The sequence below is a fragment of the Salvelinus sp. IW2-2015 genome, linkage group LG26 (genome assembly GCF_002910315.2).
Source record: "Salvelinus sp. IW2-2015 linkage group LG26, ASM291031v2, whole genome shotgun sequence".
NCBI classification, from domain to species: domain Eukaryota; kingdom Metazoa; phylum Chordata; class Actinopteri; order Salmoniformes; family Salmonidae; genus Salvelinus; species Salvelinus sp. IW2-2015.
Window position 1 is genome coordinate 21,060,616 of NC_036866.1, and position 16,936 is coordinate 21,077,551.

Sequence of the window (16,936 nt, forward strand, 5' to 3'; positions counted from 1 at the left end):
AGACAGACCTCTCCACATCTTTACAACCATTGAATCTATATGTTTTGACCATGACAGTTTACAATTTAAGGTAATGACAAATAATTTTGTCTCCTCAACTTGTTTAAGAGCCATACCATTCAATACCAGATTCAGCTGAGGTCAAATACAATGCTCTTTGTTTTAGAAATGTTCAGGACCAGTTTATTACTGGCCACCAATTCCAAAAACAGTTTGTTAAGTGTTTCAGTGACTTAAATAGCTGTGGTTGCTGATGCGTATATGGTTGAATCATCAGCATACATGGACACATATGCTTTGTTTATTGCCAGTGGCAGGTCATTGGTAAAAATAGAAAAGCGTAGAGGGCCTAGAGAGCCGCCCTGCGGTACACCACACTTTACATGTTTGACATTAGAGAAGCGTCCATTAAAGAAAACCTTTTGAGTTCTATCAGATACAGTGCCTTGCAAAAGTATTCATCCCCCTTGTTTTTTTTCCTATTTTGTTGCATTACAACCTGTAATTTAAATGGATTTTAATTTGGATTTCAAGTAATGGACATACACAACATATTCCAAATTGGTGAAGTGAAAAAAATTACTTGTTTAAAAAAAWATATATATATACAAAACTGAAAAGTGGTGCGTGCATGTGTATTCACCCCCTTTGCTATGAAGCCCCTAAATAAGATCTGGTGCAACCAATTACCTTCAGAAGTCACATAATTAGTTAAATAAAGTGTGCAATCTAAGTGTCACATGATCTCACTATATGTACACCTGTTCTGAAAGGCCACAGAGTATGCAACACCATTAAGCAAGGTGCACCACCAAGCGGCACTTTGAAGACCAAGGAACTCTCCAAACCGGTCAGGGACAAAGTTGTGGAGAAGTACAGATCAGGGTTGAGTTATAAAAAAATATCTGAAACTTTGAACATCCCACGGAGCACCATTAAATACATTATTAAAAAATGTAAAGAATATGGCACCACATCAAACCTGCCAAGAGAGGGCCGCCCACCACAGTGAAGCATGGTGGTGGCATTATCATACTGTGGGGATGTTTTGTTATTTATTGGCAGGGACTGGGAAACTAGTAATGCTAGTAATGCACGCTCAGGTTTGTGTCTTATTTCTTGTTTGTTTCACAATAAAACATATTTTGCATCTTCAAAGTGGTAGGCATGTTGTGTAAATCAAATTATACAACCCCCCCCCCCCAAAATCTATTTTAATTCCAGGTTGTAAGGCAACAAAATATGAAAAATGCCAAGGGGGTGAATACTTTCGCAAGGCACTGTAGCTCTTGAATCCACGATATGGCAGAGGTTGAAAAGCCATAACACATAGAGGTCGACCGATTATGATTTTTCAACGCCGATACCGGTTATTGGAGGACCCAAAAAAAAGCCGATACAGATTAAATCGGCCGATTTTTTAAATGTATTTGTAATAATGACAATTACAACAATACTGAATGAACACTTAACACTTTTATTTTAACTTACTTTATATAATACATCAATAAAATCAATTTAGCCTCAAATAAATAATGAAACATGTTCAATTTGGTTTAAATAATGCAAAAACAAAGTGTTGGAGAAGAAAGTAAAAGTGCAATATGTGCCATGTAAGAAAGCTAACGTTTAAGTTCCTTGCTCAGAACATGAGAACATATGAAAGCTGGTGGTTCCTTTTAACATGAGTCTTCAATATTCCCAGGTAAGAAGTTTTAGGTTGTAGTTTTTATAAGAATTATAGGACTATTTCTCTCTATACGATTTGTATTTCATATACCTTTGACTATTGGATGTTCTTATAGGCACTTTAGTATTGCCAGTGTAACAGTATAGCTTCCATCCCTCTCCTCGCCGCTACCTGGGCTCGAACCAGGAACACATCGACACCCTCGAAGCAGCGTTACCCATGCAGAGCAAGGGGAACAACTACTCCAGGTCTCAGAGCGAGTGACGTTTGAAACGCTATTAGCGCGCACAACACTAACTAACTAGCCATTTCACATCGGTTACACCAGCCTAATTTCGGGAGTTGATAGGCTTGAAGTCATAAACAGCGCAATGCTTGAAGCACTGCGAAGAGCTGCTGGCAAAACGCACGAAAGTGCTGTTTGAATGAATGCTTACGAGCCTGCTGGTGCCTACCATCGCTCAGTCAGACTGCTCTATCAAATCATAGACTTAATTATAACATAATAACACACAGAAATACGAGCCTTAGGTCATTAATATGGTCGAATCCGGAAACTATCATCTCGAAAACAAAACGTCTATTCTTTCAGTGAAATACGGAACCGTTCTGTATATTGTCTAAATATTCCTGTTACATTGCACAACCTTCAATGTTATGTCATAATTATGTAAAATTCTGGCAAATTAGTTCGCAATGAGCCAGGCGGCTCAAACTGTTGCATATACCCTGACTCTGCGTGCAATGAACGCAAGAGAAGTGACACAATTTCACCTGGTTAATATGGCCTGCTAACATGGATTTCTTTTAGCTAAATATGCAGGTTTAAAAATATATACTTCTGTGTATTGATTTTAAGAAAGGCATTGATGTTTATGGTTAGGTACACGTTGGAGCAACGACAGTCCTTTTTCGCGACTGCGCACTGCATCGATTATATGCAACGCAGGACACGCTAGATAAACTAGTAATATCATCAACCATGGGTAGTTATAACTAGTGATTATGATTGATTGATTGTTTTTTTTATAAGATAAGTTTAATGCTAGCTAGCAACTTACCTTGGCTTCTTACTGCATTCGCGTAACAGTTAGATCAGAGCGTTGGACTAGTTAACCGTAAGGTTGCAAGATTGAATCCCTGAGCTGACAAGGTAAAAATCTGTTGTTCTGCCCCTGAACAAGGCAGTTAACACACCGTTCCTAGGCCGTCATTGAAAATAAGAATGTGTTCTTAACTGACTTGCCTAGTTCAATAAAGGTTAAATAAATAAAATTCATCACAAAACCGACTGAAATTGCCAACTACTTTAATGATTTTTTTATTGCCAAGATTAGCAAATTTAGGCATGACATGCCAGCAACAAACACTGACACCACACATCCAAGTATATCTGACCAAATCATGAAAGACAAGCATTGTAATTTTGAATTACGTAAAGTGAGTGTGGAAGAGGTGAAAAAATTCTTGTTGTCTATCAACAATGACAAGCCATCGGGGTCTGACTACTTGGATGGAAAATTACTGAGGATAATAGCGGACGATATTGCCATATCTTCAATTTAAGCCTACTAGAAAGTGTGTGCCCTTAGGCCTGGAGGGAAGCAAAAGTCACTCTGCTACCTAAGAATAGTAAAGCCCCCTTTACTGGCTTAAAATGCCGACCAATCAGCCTGTTACCAACTCTTAGTAAAGTTTTGGGGAAAAATGTGTTTGACCAGATACAATGCTATTTTACAGTAAACAAATTGACAACAGACTTTCAGCACGCTTATAGGGAAGGAAATTCAACAAACACAGGACTTACATAAATGACTGATGGTTGGCTGAGGGAAATTGATGATAAAACGATTGTGGGGGCTGTTTTGTTAGACTTATATGCAGCTGATGACATTAGCGATTATTGTCTGCTGCTGGAAAAACGTATGTGTTATTAGAGGTCGACCGATTAATCGGAATGGCCGATTAATTGGGGCCGATTTCAAGTTTTCATAACAATCAGGGGGGAAAGATGTACACCTTTATTTAACCAGGTAGGCCAGTTGAGAACAAGTTCTCATTTYCAACTGCGACCTGGCCAAGATAAAGCAAAGCAGTGCAACAAAAACAAGTTACACATAAACAAACATACAGTCAATAACACAATAGAAAAATCTATGTACAGTGTGTGCAAATGTAGAAGAGAAGGGAGGTAAAGCAATAAATAGGCCTTAGAGGCGAAATAATTACAATTTAGTATTAACACTGGAGTGATAAATGTGCAGATGATGATGTGCAAGCAGAGATACTGGGGTGCAAAAGAACAAGAGGATAAATAACAATATGGGGATGAGGTAGTTGGGTGTGCTATTTACAGATTGGCTGTGTACAGGTACAGTAATCGGTAAGCTGATCTGACAACTGATGCTTAAAGTTAGAGAGGGAGATATYYGWCTCCAGCTTCAGTGATTTTTGCAATTCGTTCCAGTCATTGGCAGCAGAGAACTGGAAGGAAAGGCGGCCAAAGGAAGTGTTGGCTTTGGGGATGACCAGAGAAATATACCTGCTGGAGCGCGTGCTACGGGTGGGTGTTGCTATGGTGAGCAGTGAGCTGAGGTAAGGCGGGGCTTTACCTTGCAAAGACAAAGAGATGACCTGGAGCCAGTGGGTTTGGCGACAAATATGTAGTGAGGGCCAGCCAATGAGAGCATACAGGTCACAGTGGTGGGTAGTATATGGGACTTTAGTGACAAAACAGATGGCACTGTGATAGACTAAATCCAGTTTGCTGAGTAGAGTGTTGGAGGCTATTCTGTAAATGACATCGCCGAAGTCAAGGATCGGTAGGATAGTCAGTTTTTTATGAATGGGCAATCTGATTCAATGAATGTAGCTGAGTTTGCCTTTCATCCCAAAATGTAATTAAAGGTGCTCCAAAGCTTTTTACTATCATTATTTACAGTTGAAGTAGGAAATTTACATACACCTTAGCCAAATACATTTAAAATTCACAATTTAATCCTAGTAAAAATTCCCTGTCTTAGGCCAGTTAGGATCACCACTTTATAATAGTAGAGAATTATATATTTCACCTTTTATTTCTTTCATCACATTCCCAGGGGGTCAGAAATGTACATACACTCAATTAGTATTTGGTAGCATTGCCTTTAAATTGGGTCAAAATTTAGGGTAGCCTTCCACAAGCTTCCCACAATAAGTTGGGTGAATTTTGGCCCATTCCTCCTTACAGAGCTGGTGTAACCGAGTCAGGTTTCAAGGCCTCCTTGCTCGCACACGCTTTTTCAGTTTTGCCTACAAATTTTCTATGGGATTGAGGTCAGGGCTTTGTGATGGCCACTCCAATACCTTGACTTTGTTGTCCTTAAGACATTTTGCCACAACTTTGGAAGTATGCATGGGGTCATTGTCCACTTGGAAGACTCATTTGCAACCAAGCTTTAACTTCCTGACTGATGTCTTGAGATGTTGCTTCAATATATCCACATCATTTTCCTCCCTCATGATGCCATCTAGTTTGTGGAGTGCACCAGTCCCTCCTGCAGCGAAGGACCCCCACAACATGATGCTGCCACCCCCGTGCTTCAAGGTTGGGATGGTGTTCTTCAGCTTGCGTGCGTCCCCCTTTTTCTCCAAACATAACGATGGTCATTATGGCCAAACAGTTCTGTTTTTGTTTCATCAGACCAGAGGACATTTCTCCAAAAAGTACGATCTTTGTCCCCATGTGCAGTTGCAAACCGTAGTCTGGCTTTTTTATGGCGATTTTGGAGTGGTGGCTTCTTCCTTGCTGAGCGGCCTTTCAGGTTATGTCAATATAGGACCCGTTTTACTGTGGATATAGACACTTTTGTACCCGTTTCCTCCAGCATCTTCACAAGGTCCTTTGCTGTTGTTCTGGGATTGATTTGCACTTTCGCACCAAAGTCATCTCTAGGAGATAGAAAGCGTCTCCTTCCTGAGCGGTATGACAGCTGCGTGGTCCCATGGTGTATATACTTGGGTACTATTGTTTGTACATATGAACGTGGTACCTTCAGGCGTTTCGAAAGTGCTTCCAAGAATGAACCAGACTTGTGGAGGTCTACATTTTCTTTGAGGTCTTGGCTGATTTCTTTTGATTTTCCCATGATGTCAAGCAAAGAGGCACTGAGTTTGAAGGTAGGCATTGAAATACATCCACAGGTACACCTTCAATTGACATAAATGATGTCAATTAGCCTATCAGAAGCTTCTAAAGCCATGACATTTTCTAGAATTTCCCAAGCTGTTTAAAGGCACAGTCAACTTAGTGTATGTAAACTTCTGACCCACTGTAATTGTGATACAMTGAATTATAAGTGAAATAATCTGTCAATTGTTGGAAAACTTACTTGTGTCATGCACAAAGTAGATGTCCTAACCGACTTGCCAAAGCTTTAGTGTGTTAACAATAAATTTGTGGAGTGGTTGAAAAACAAGTTTTAATGACTCCAACATAAGTGTATGTAAACTTCCGACTTCAACTGTATGTCATTTATCTTTGTTTCATAGTGTAGTTTCTTCTTCTTTTAATTCAGTTTAGTCACATCATTTCTCAATTCGCAGTACGTTTGCCAATCGTTTGTGCAGCCAGACGTATTTGCCATTCCTTTTGCCTCATCCCTCTCAACCATACAATGTTTTAATTCCTCATCAATCATCGGATTTTAACAGTTTTTACAGTAATTTTCTTAATGGGTGCTTGCTTATTAGTAACTGGGATAAACAATTTCATAAATGTGTCAAGTGCAACGTCTGTTTGAGACTATTTTTTTTTTTTTTTACAAGAACATAGGAATCACTACAAAATGTATTGTATGACCTCTTATCCACTATATTAGGCCCAGCCATTGGAACTTTGGTTCTCCTAGATATGCCTAGTATATTGTGATCACTGCAGCCAATGGATCTGGATACTGCTTTCAAGCTAATTTATGCAGCATTAGTAAAGATGTGATCAATACATGTTGATGATTTCATTCCTATGCTGTTTGTAACTGCCCTGGTAGGTTGACTGATAACCTGAATGAGGTTGCAGGCAGTTTGAAGCTTTTTCTTGAGTGGGCAGCTTGATGAAAGCCAGACAATATTTTAGGTCACCCAGAAAATATACCTCTCTGTTGATATCACGAACATCATCAAGCATTTCACACATCTTATCCAAATACTGACTGTTAGCACTTGGTGGTCTATAGCAGCTTCCCACAAGATTGGGCTTTAGTTGAGGCAGATGAACCTGTAGCCATATTACTTCAACAGTGTTTAACATGAGATCCTCTCTAATCTTTACAGGAATGTGGTTCTGAATATAAACAGCAACACCACCACTGGCATTTCTGTCTCTTCTGTAAATGTTATAACCTTGTATTGCTACCACTGTCTCATCAAAGGTATTGTCTAACTGAGTTTGAGATATTATCATGTTATTTATGTTAGTGCAGGGTGAGCTGCACACAGTGGACTTCCTACTAGGGCACACGGCCTCAGTGCTAACAGCATAAATCTGGTTCATAGGCACATGATTGCTACATACAATAGCTGTAGGATCAGCAGAGGCATTCAGGGCAGTTAGAGGGACATACATTAAGTTACTTACATTGCGTCTACCAATGCCCCATGGTATAATGTACATTTGCTAAAGCATTATGATGACTCAGCGACACAATGGTAGGGATTAACTGAGCTGGGCTTGGGTCATCGATAAGTAATTGTGTCAACGCAGCCTTATAATGCTGTGAAAGGATCCAGGAACCAAAATTATTTGGGTGGATACCAACCCCCTTATAAAATGTGTTTTGTTTCCAAAAGGTATCAAAATTGTCAACAAAAGTTACAACCATTAAGCTGCAATAATCACATAGCCAGTTGTGAAGAGAAAGAATCCTGCTAAAGCGTTCAATGCCACGATTCAGAGAGGACCCAGGGCCAGATATGATGGGTCTTTTATTAGTGTCTAGCAGAGAGTCAATCAGCTCTTTGAAATCCAGTTTCAACTGTTCAGAGCTGCCCTTCATAATGTCATTAAATCCCACATTGACTACGATAGAATCGATGTCCATGTGCTGGCATAGTACATTTGGTAGCAGCTTAGTAATGCCATTTACTCGAGCTCTGAGATAGGACATTGTTTGTGCACCAGAAACAGTCACATTTATTATCATGGAGCTGCCCAAAATCACTGGCGAGAAGGATGAGGAAATCCACCCACTCCCACGCTTCACAGGATYGTGCAGGCCTCCGACAGTTGGAGAAGCCCCGCTCAATCCAGAGCAYGGACAGAAAGTTACCGACGTTGACTTCAAAATCGTAGGGGAAGGAGTAGGAGTAGTTACAGCGGCCGCAGACACAGGTACCCCCAGCGACGAAGGTGCAGGAAGATCAGGCTCCAGGGCGGCAAAACTATTCGTTGTTTGTATCAGCGCCGGGCCTTTCGTTGGGAGTGTAGAATGCTTTGCGGGAGGCCGCTGTCTTCGGCTTCCATGGCTCGTGACATGCGACCATCGTTGATTGCCATTCTCCTCTTGCTGTGCTCCTTCCACTCCGCTATAAGATGGTGGAGAAGAGGCAGGAGATTGCTCCCCTGGCGAAGGAACTCCGGGCAACACCGGCCACTCGGATAACGACAGGACGGAGATGCATCCAACAAGAGTGAACGCCGTCCAGCCACAGGCATAGAAAAGGTAAACATTCCACTCTGCGTTTTCTCCAGTTTCTTACGTAGGCTGGCGACCTGCATGATCAAAATACCTCAAGCTTATAATCCTAGGCAAGCAAACAATTGCTGCATTGGAACTATGAGTGATCCAGTATGACCCGAAACAAAGCATAGTAGATACAGCTCCTACAGCGCTGGAACCGTTCATTTACTTCTCCAGACAAAGAGGGTTCCATAGGAACATTTATCTGGGACTAACTTCGTTAGCTTGATGACTAACGTTAGCAGCTTAGCTAGGTTAGCAGCTCTTTCAAGCAGACTTTAACCTGTCAGTTAAGCGGGATTCCGGGACAAGAAATTGCGGTCCTAGCTGTTAAAAGCTAACCTCGTCGCGAAATCCATGCAAAAACAAGTTCGGAATTTGAAGCTCTCATTAAGTTTGTTGACGACCCAAAGGTGGTAGGACTGATCACCAACAACTATGAGACATCCTATAGAAAGGAGGTCCTTGACCAGGCAGTATGGTGCCAGGACAACAACTTTTCCTTCAACGTCAGCAAGACAAAGGAGCTGATCATGGACTACAGGAAATGGATGGCGGAGCACGTCCCCAACCACAGGCTGTAGTGGAGCGGGTCGAGAGCTTCAACTTCCTTAGTGTTCACATCACTAAGAAATGAACATGGTCCACGACAATGCCTCTTCCCCCTCAGGAGGCTGAAAAGATGTGGCATGTACCCTTGTTCCTCAAAAAGTTCAATAGCTGCACCATTGAGAGCATCTTGACAGGCTGCATCACCGCCTGGTATAGCAACTGCTTGGCATCCGACCGCAAGGCACTACAGAGGGTAGTGTGTATAGCCCTGTACATCACTGGGGCCGAGCTCCCTGCCATCCAGGACCTCTATACCAGGCGGTGTCAGAGGAAGGACCTAAAAATTGTCAAAGACTCCAGCCACCAAGTCGTAAATTGTTCTCTCTTCTACCGCACGGCAAGCGGTAACAATGCACCAAGTCTGGAACCAACAGAACCCTGAACAACTTCTACCCCCAAGCCATAAGACTGCTAAATACTTAGTTAAATAATTAACCAATAGCTACCCGGACAATCTGCATTGACTCTTTTGACTCATCACATACGCTGCTGCTACTGTTTATTATCTATCTTGTTGCCTAGTCACTTTATCCCTAGCTATATGTACATATCTACCTCAATTACCTCATACCTCTACACATCACCTTGGTACTGATACCCCGTGTATAAAGCCAAGTTAATGTTACTTATTGTGGGTTTTTTCCTTGTGTTATTATTTTTCTACTATTTCTCTATAGTAAGCATTTCACTATTAGTCTACAACCTGTTGTTTACGAAGCTTGTAACAAATAAAATTGTATTTGATATGTTGCGGTTACTGCTTTTTATCTATCCTGTTGCCTAGTCACGTTACCCCTACCTTTACACTGAGTATACATAGAAAAACTGACCAGGTGAAGCCAGGTGAAAGCTATGATCCCTTATTGATGTCACTTGTTAAATCCACTTCAAGTCAGTGTAGAGGAAGGGGAGATGACAGGTTAAAGAAGGATTTTTAAGCCTTGAGACATGGATTGTATATGTGTGCCATTCAGAGGGTGAATGGGCAAGACAAAATATTTATGTACTTTTGAATGGGTTATGGTAGTAGGTGCCAGGCTCACCGGTTTGTATCAGAAACTGCAACGCTGCTAGGTTTTTCATGCTCAACAGTTTCCCATCCAAAATGGTCCATCACCCAAAGGATATCCAGCCAACTTGACACAACTGTGGGAAGCATTGGAGTCAACATGGGTCAGCAACCCTGTGGAACGCTTGACACCTTGTAGAGCCCATGCCATGATGAATTGAGGCTGTTGTGAGAGCAAAAGGGGGGGTGTAACACAATATTAGCAAAGTGTTCCTAATGTTTGGTATATCCAGTGTATGTACATATCTACCTAAATTACCTCATACCCCTGCACATTGACTTGGTATTGGTACCCCTTGTATATAGTCAAGTTATCGTTACTCATTGTGTATTTATTCTTTGTGTTATTATCTTTCTATTATTTGTAAAAATTAAAAATAAAATATTTGCATTGTTGGGAAGGGCCCATAAATAAGCATTTCAATATTAGTCTACACCGGTTTAGGAAGCATGTAACAAATAAAATGTCATTTGATTTGACCTGCCTCATTAAGATGTAGTGGAGGTTACAAGTACTGCAGGTGGTTGTCCTACAAGAATGTCAAGGAGAGAACATTCAGAGAAACATACTAACAGAAGTGGATAGATTCACCCCAAGAGGCTCAGCAGATTCCCATATATACACCAACAAACAAACAAAAAACAACCAAGTTTTTAGTGCTCAGCTGCAATTATTTTGAAAATAAAGACAAATGGCATGGAAGAAATGGCTCCCGGGAACTAGTACTTGGATGCACAGCCTTTGGCCAAGACAAATGCTTCTTGTAGCCATCAATTTAATTGCTGCAGCTTTCTACTGGCAATTTGGCCTACTTTTCAGTAGCAAACTGCTCTAATTATTCAAGGTTTTAGGGGTGCCCTSCAACAACTGCTGTTTTCAGATCTCGCAGTCCAGTGCGTCTATTTGATCCATTCCAGTTTTTTCAGGTGTGTTTGGGTTATTGTCCTGCTGGAAGACCAACAACCTTCAACAAAGCCCCAGTTTTTGGACACTGTGTTGAACATTGCACTCCAAAAAACCTTGATAATCTGCTGATTTCATTATGTCTTCCACGTTCAAGGCTCCCAGTACCAGGCAACTCAACAGCACACTCAACCAGACAAACAAACACTCACCCAAATACACACAAATGTACACACAGAGTAAATGAGTTACATGTTGACCAAACCGGCTCCGCTCGTGCGTCCACATGTTGATTTTGTCTATTTCCACCAGACGTGTTCATGACACGCAGGCTAACATACCAAAACCAGCTACTGTATATTATTTGGGGACAGGTCAAAACACACAAACATTCCTGGGACATTTAGTTAGCTTGCTGTTGCTAGCTAATTTGTATTTCTTTTTTGCTGGATCTTTGTAGATGGGAGAGGCAGGACTTGCAGCACTTCAAGCATCTAAAATTTAACCAAGTTCTATTTTTGCACCTGGCTACACAGACAGTTATTGATATGCGCGAGCAGTTAGGATAAAATGATTGAATCAAGGCCTCCCGGGTGGCGCAGTGGTCTAGGGCACTGCATCGCAGCGCCAGCTGCGCCACCAGAGTCTCTGGGTTCGCGCCCAGGCTCTGTCGCAGCCGGCCGCGACCGGGAGGTCCGTGGGGCGACGCACAATTGGCCTAGCGTCGTCCGGGTTAGGGAGGGTTTGGCCGGTAGGGATATCCTTGTCTCATCGCGCTCCAGCGACTCCTGTGGCGGGCCYGGCGCAGTGCGTGCTAACCAAGGGGGCCAGGTGCACAGTGTTTCCTCCGACACATTGGTGCGGCTGGCTTCCGGGTTGGAGGCGCGCTGTGTTAAGCAGTGCGGCTTGGTTGGGTTGTGCTTTGGAAGACGCATGGCTTTCGACCTTCGTCTCTCCCGAGCCCGTACGGGAGTTGTAGCGATGAGACAAGATAGTAATTACTCGCGATTGGATACCACGAAAATTGGGGAGAAAAGGGGGTATAAATTTAAAAAAATATATTAAAAAATGATTGAATCACGTGTACATTCATTTTCTAACATGCACGCAATGCGGTCGGTTTAGTTAGTGTTCCTGTTTACACCKAGTGTAACTGATAGGAGTGAGTTACTCACTGGGAACCATTTTGTGCCTCGCAGAGGTGCTTCAACTGTAAGAATGTTCTCACAGTATCCCCGGGGAGAGTGGATAGCTCCTCCAGATGTCTGTGGCCATGAGGAGAGCAGGCTGGACCCCTAAAACACACATGCACAAAGGCTCCCTGTTAGGGGTTCACCCAGCTGCTCCTCACCCTTCTCCAGCAGACCCAGGCCAGGAGGAAGTCCTTGAAAGGATAATACACTTCCTGCCCATTTAAAGGCCATTGGCAGACCTTCTCTCACAGCTCAAGGCTAATAGAAAAACCATGCAACTTCCCCAACTCTGATTTAGTGCTTCCAACTCCTACTAAACATTGTGTTTGAGCTACAGACTTCTGGGTTATTGTATTTGTCTATTTCTTCTGTATACATGGATACCAACCATTAGCTTGTGCGATTAATAGATGGTGAACTAGAGTGGTGTTTGTGAGACAAGGGCGGATCCCGAAATGAGATCTCACAAAAACGTCTGTTAACGATTTGAGCTACAAACTGTTATGACCCCACTATGAAAAGCTGAGACTCTCACGAACACGCAAATGACGCACACAAGCCACACAAGAGTCATTAGAAGGTAATGGGTTCTTCTACTTTGAAGATGATAGGAAATCCCAGGACATAGTATAATACTGTAATAAGCTCACATAGTTGCTGTCACAATCTCCAAACAGTTGTCACTGACTATTTTTTTTATTTAACTAGGCAAGTCATTCAAGAACAAATTCTTATTTACAATGACAGCCTACCCGGCCAAACCCTAACCCGGACGACGCTGGGCCAATTGTGCACCGCCCTATGGGACACCCAATCACGGCCGGTTGTGATACAGCCTGGAATCAAACCACGGTCTGTAGTGARGCCTCTAGCACTGAGATGCAGTACCTTAGACTGCTGCGCCACTCGGGAGCCCTGACCAGTTGGATATTCATTTCCCACTGAGCAAAACATTTTATAAGGTGGTGTAACCATGAGGTTAAAGGCTATACAATGGACATGTAATGAGAGATTGGAGTGAAGGTTTTAAAGGGATTTTGTTGACCGATTCATGTCCATCTGTGGAATCTTTAAGTGAAGAACATGCAAGAGCATCTCAGTTTGTTTCCCTTCACAAATATCTACCAAGAAGCATAACAGAATACTCCCTATGCTGTCAGTTTCTGTTGTTTTTAGATCATCATGGTACACTCTTAGAAGCCTCTTGGCTCTAGACTACAAAACACCCTGTGCTGTGCTGTCATATTGGTGTGTCAGATAACAGAGGAGTGAATGGGGGGGGGGGGGGGGGGATAACCAGTGAAACTGTGTGTTTAGTGTTCCCCAACACAGAATCAATATTACCTCACTGGTCACCCGACTGGGCAGAGTGTACACACACCAAACAGACGGCTGCTTCTCTATGGGTGCCTACGTCAAGCTCCTCAACAGTTACCAGGACACCACAGAACTCTACCTAAACATAGAGACCTCAAAATAAGATATGGCACACAGCTACTGCTTTATAGATGGTGGTGCTTGTACAGCAGGTTTCTATAAAGAGTTCTCATTAGTATGTGTGGATGCTCTTTGTTCTGCAGCTTAAAGACGGTAGTAGGCCTTTTAGCACACTCTCATTACAAACATAGCAATGTGTAACACTCAGACATAACCTATGGTGGAGAGATGCATCTGATAGCCCTGCTTAAGCATAACACCATGACTGGTCCTTCACTTGGGTGTTCATGTTCCTAAATCCGGGGCCCACTCATCTTCCCCACCTCTCTCCCTCTTCACTGACAACTCCTCAGACTCATCATCCATAATCTCTGCTCTATTATTACTTATTCACTCCCTCAGTCACATGCCTCCCCTCTCCCTGGTCACTACTGCTGCTGCCTCTGACCCCACTTACCCCCCTGACCCCTCACCCCTGGAGGCTTCTCTCAGAGCTCTAAGGGAGGTGGGAAACATAAGCGAGCTACAGAGTACCAGAGGATGGTCAGCAGCATGCAGTCCAATGAGAAGGGGGAGACCGACTGTTTTAAAAAGCTGTGAATCCCTTTGTGTCAAAATTGACTATAAAGTGTAAATAGGATCATTTTGGTGGTAAAGTCAGTCCTCTCTAAAATGGAGTTTGGAACATCTGTACATCACACTGGGTAAAAGAAAGTTGGGTTTTGATTTGATGATGTCCATTTGCCCACTAACATGGGGTGAACTGCTGTAGTGATTGCTTTCTATCCAACAGCATAGTGAGACAGACCTTCCCAGCAGCTCCGACTGTTTACATAAGGCAATACGTTGCACGTTTCTTAACTTGAGAAATACTGCACTAAACACCTTAGTTAGATGTCAAATAGCGCAACTAGAACATCCTCGTCCAAAATATAAAAATTATCTTAGATTTCTTCTGTGGATTTTGAGGAAGTGAAATAGGCTTCCGCGTCTACAGTGTCTCAGGGGGGACACAAATCATTAACCAAACGTGGAATCGATCAGGAAACACACCACGAAGATTGAAATCGTATTTTTCTAACYAACAACAGAAAAACACACGTGCTAATCGGCATGTTCAGTGGCTCTTTAAAAGGGCAATTACGCCACTTATCAACCTCATAATCTCCAGCACCAAACCAGTGTCTACATATGTGAAAACAGAGCATTTCTATAATCTGTGGTTAAAATGATAAGAAACATCCTTAAAAAATTATCCCCCTTGACATTACAGGGTAGGATTAAAAATACATTTTCAAAATCTGGAACGAGTTTCTAGCCAAAGGGAAGGTATTTGATGATGTCATCATTGTTTTTACTTTTTTATTAGAAATGTGTTTTTTTTTGTTAGTTTTTTTAATATGTTGACAGTACTATGCTGGAAATAACGAACAGGAGACTGAAAAGTGGTGGAGTTGGCCTTTCAGATCAAACAGAGACGAGCAAAGAGTGTAAAAAAAAWAAAAMAATGAAGAATTCATGAGAATGTTCTGATCTGGGAGCAAAGAGTTCTAGTCAGGCTCAAACTCACACACACAGGGAAAAACATGTGAGCGCACACACACACACTCAGTCACACACACACAATTGAGAAGTGTGTATACAAACATACAGACAGACATGCCCATATGCCCTGGGTGTAGAGTCAGGCCAGACTTAAGTGTATGATGCTTTCCTCACCATCTCTGTAATAACAATGAGCAGGTTTATTTTTAGGCCCCTGAGATTTCCCTCTACAATTAGAAAAGCAGGCCTCTAAGTTGAGAACATATTGCAGACATAATTGCACTAATACATTCACACAGCGAACATAGGTGATACACACAAATATACAGGAAAAGATCAACAAAGGCAACTGCCCTGTTTTCCCAGCTCTGCTGGCCTCTTAACTCACACACCATAACACAGGCTTATTCATAGACAGCTACAGTCAGCAGGTCATTAACAGAGAAAGGGTGTTAACAATGACATTAATAATGAACCATTGTTCTCTATGGGCCACAGTAGTAATAATAACTTCATGTATATAGCGCTTTCCGATACAAGTAACAAAGTGCTTCACGTAATAAAATAAAAGTATTAAAAAAAAGACAGGAGGAAAGAGAATGAAAAAAAGATTGCTAATTAAAATCATACATTGAAATCATACATTAAAAGCATCTTTATAAAAGTATGTCTTCAGCAGGGACTAAAAAGAGGCACTGAATTTGCAAGCCTGGAAGACCATTCCAAAGTCTAGGGGCCCGGTCAATGTTCGTTTTCAACCTAGACTTTGGAATGGTCAACAGTGTCCTGACAGGGATCTCAGGCTTCGTCCTGGTATATAGGGAGACAAAATATCAGAGATATTGGATGGGGCTAAATTTAGCCTTAAATGTGATTAATACCACTTTAAAATGTTTTCTAAAAGTGACTGGTAGCCAGCTAAAATATGTGTGATATGGTAAAAATGTCTGGTGCCTGTTAAAATCAGAGCTGCAGCATTTTGAACTAACTGTAGACAATGGAGTGATTTCTGACTGAGACATATACAAAAAGTTACAGTCATCTAGACGTGAGGAAATGAAAGCATATATACAGTTTATATACCGCTGTGTATATAAAGTGTGTGCAAAGCTGTCATCAAGGCAAAGGGTGGCTATTTGAAGAATCTGAAATATAAAATATATTTTGATTAACACTTTTTTGGTTACTACTTGATTCATAGTTTTGATGTTGTCACTATTATTCTACAATGTAGAAAATAGTAAAAAATTAAGAAAAACCCTCAAATGAGTAGGAGTTCTAAAACTTTTGGTAGTGTATGTGGACACCCCTTCAAATGAGTGGATTCGGACATTTCAGCCACACCCGTTGCTGACAGGTGTATAAAATTGAGCACACAGCCATGCAATCCCCATAAACACACATTGGCAGTAGAATGGCTTTACTGAAGAGCTCAATGACTTTCAACGTGGCACCGTCATAGGATGCCACCTTTCCAACAAGTCAGTTCGTCAAATTTCTGCCCAGCTAGAGCTGCACCGGTCAACTGTAAGTGCTGTTATTGTGAAGTGGAAACATCTAGGATCAATAATGGCTCAGCTGCGAAGTGGTAGGCCACACAAACTCACAGAARGTGACCGCCTAGTGCTGAAGCGCATAGCACGGAAAAATAGTCTGTCCAAGGTTGCAACACTCACTACTGAGTTCCATACTTCCTCTGGAAGCAACGTCAGCACAAGAACTGTTCGTCTGGAGCCTCATGAAATGGGTTTCCATGACCGAGGAGCCACA

General features: G+C 41.9%; 1 protein-coding gene across 2 annotated transcripts in view; it reads right to left on the reverse strand.

The window, feature by feature from the left end:
• Positions 1 to 16,936, reverse strand: part of cfdp1 (craniofacial development protein 1) — a 59,960-nt gene that overhangs the window by 25,455 nt on the left and 17,569 nt on the right. Inside the window, exon 6 of one of the 2 annotated variants that reach the window (XM_023970928.2) lies at positions 12,167 to 12,286. The exons of the other annotated variant lie outside the window; for it this stretch is intronic. Coding sequence (XP_023826696.1) covers positions 12,167 to 12,286 — 120 coding nt within the window. The remainder of the gene's footprint in view (positions 1 to 12,166; positions 12,287 to 16,936) is intronic. 2 annotated transcript variants of the gene reach the window in all.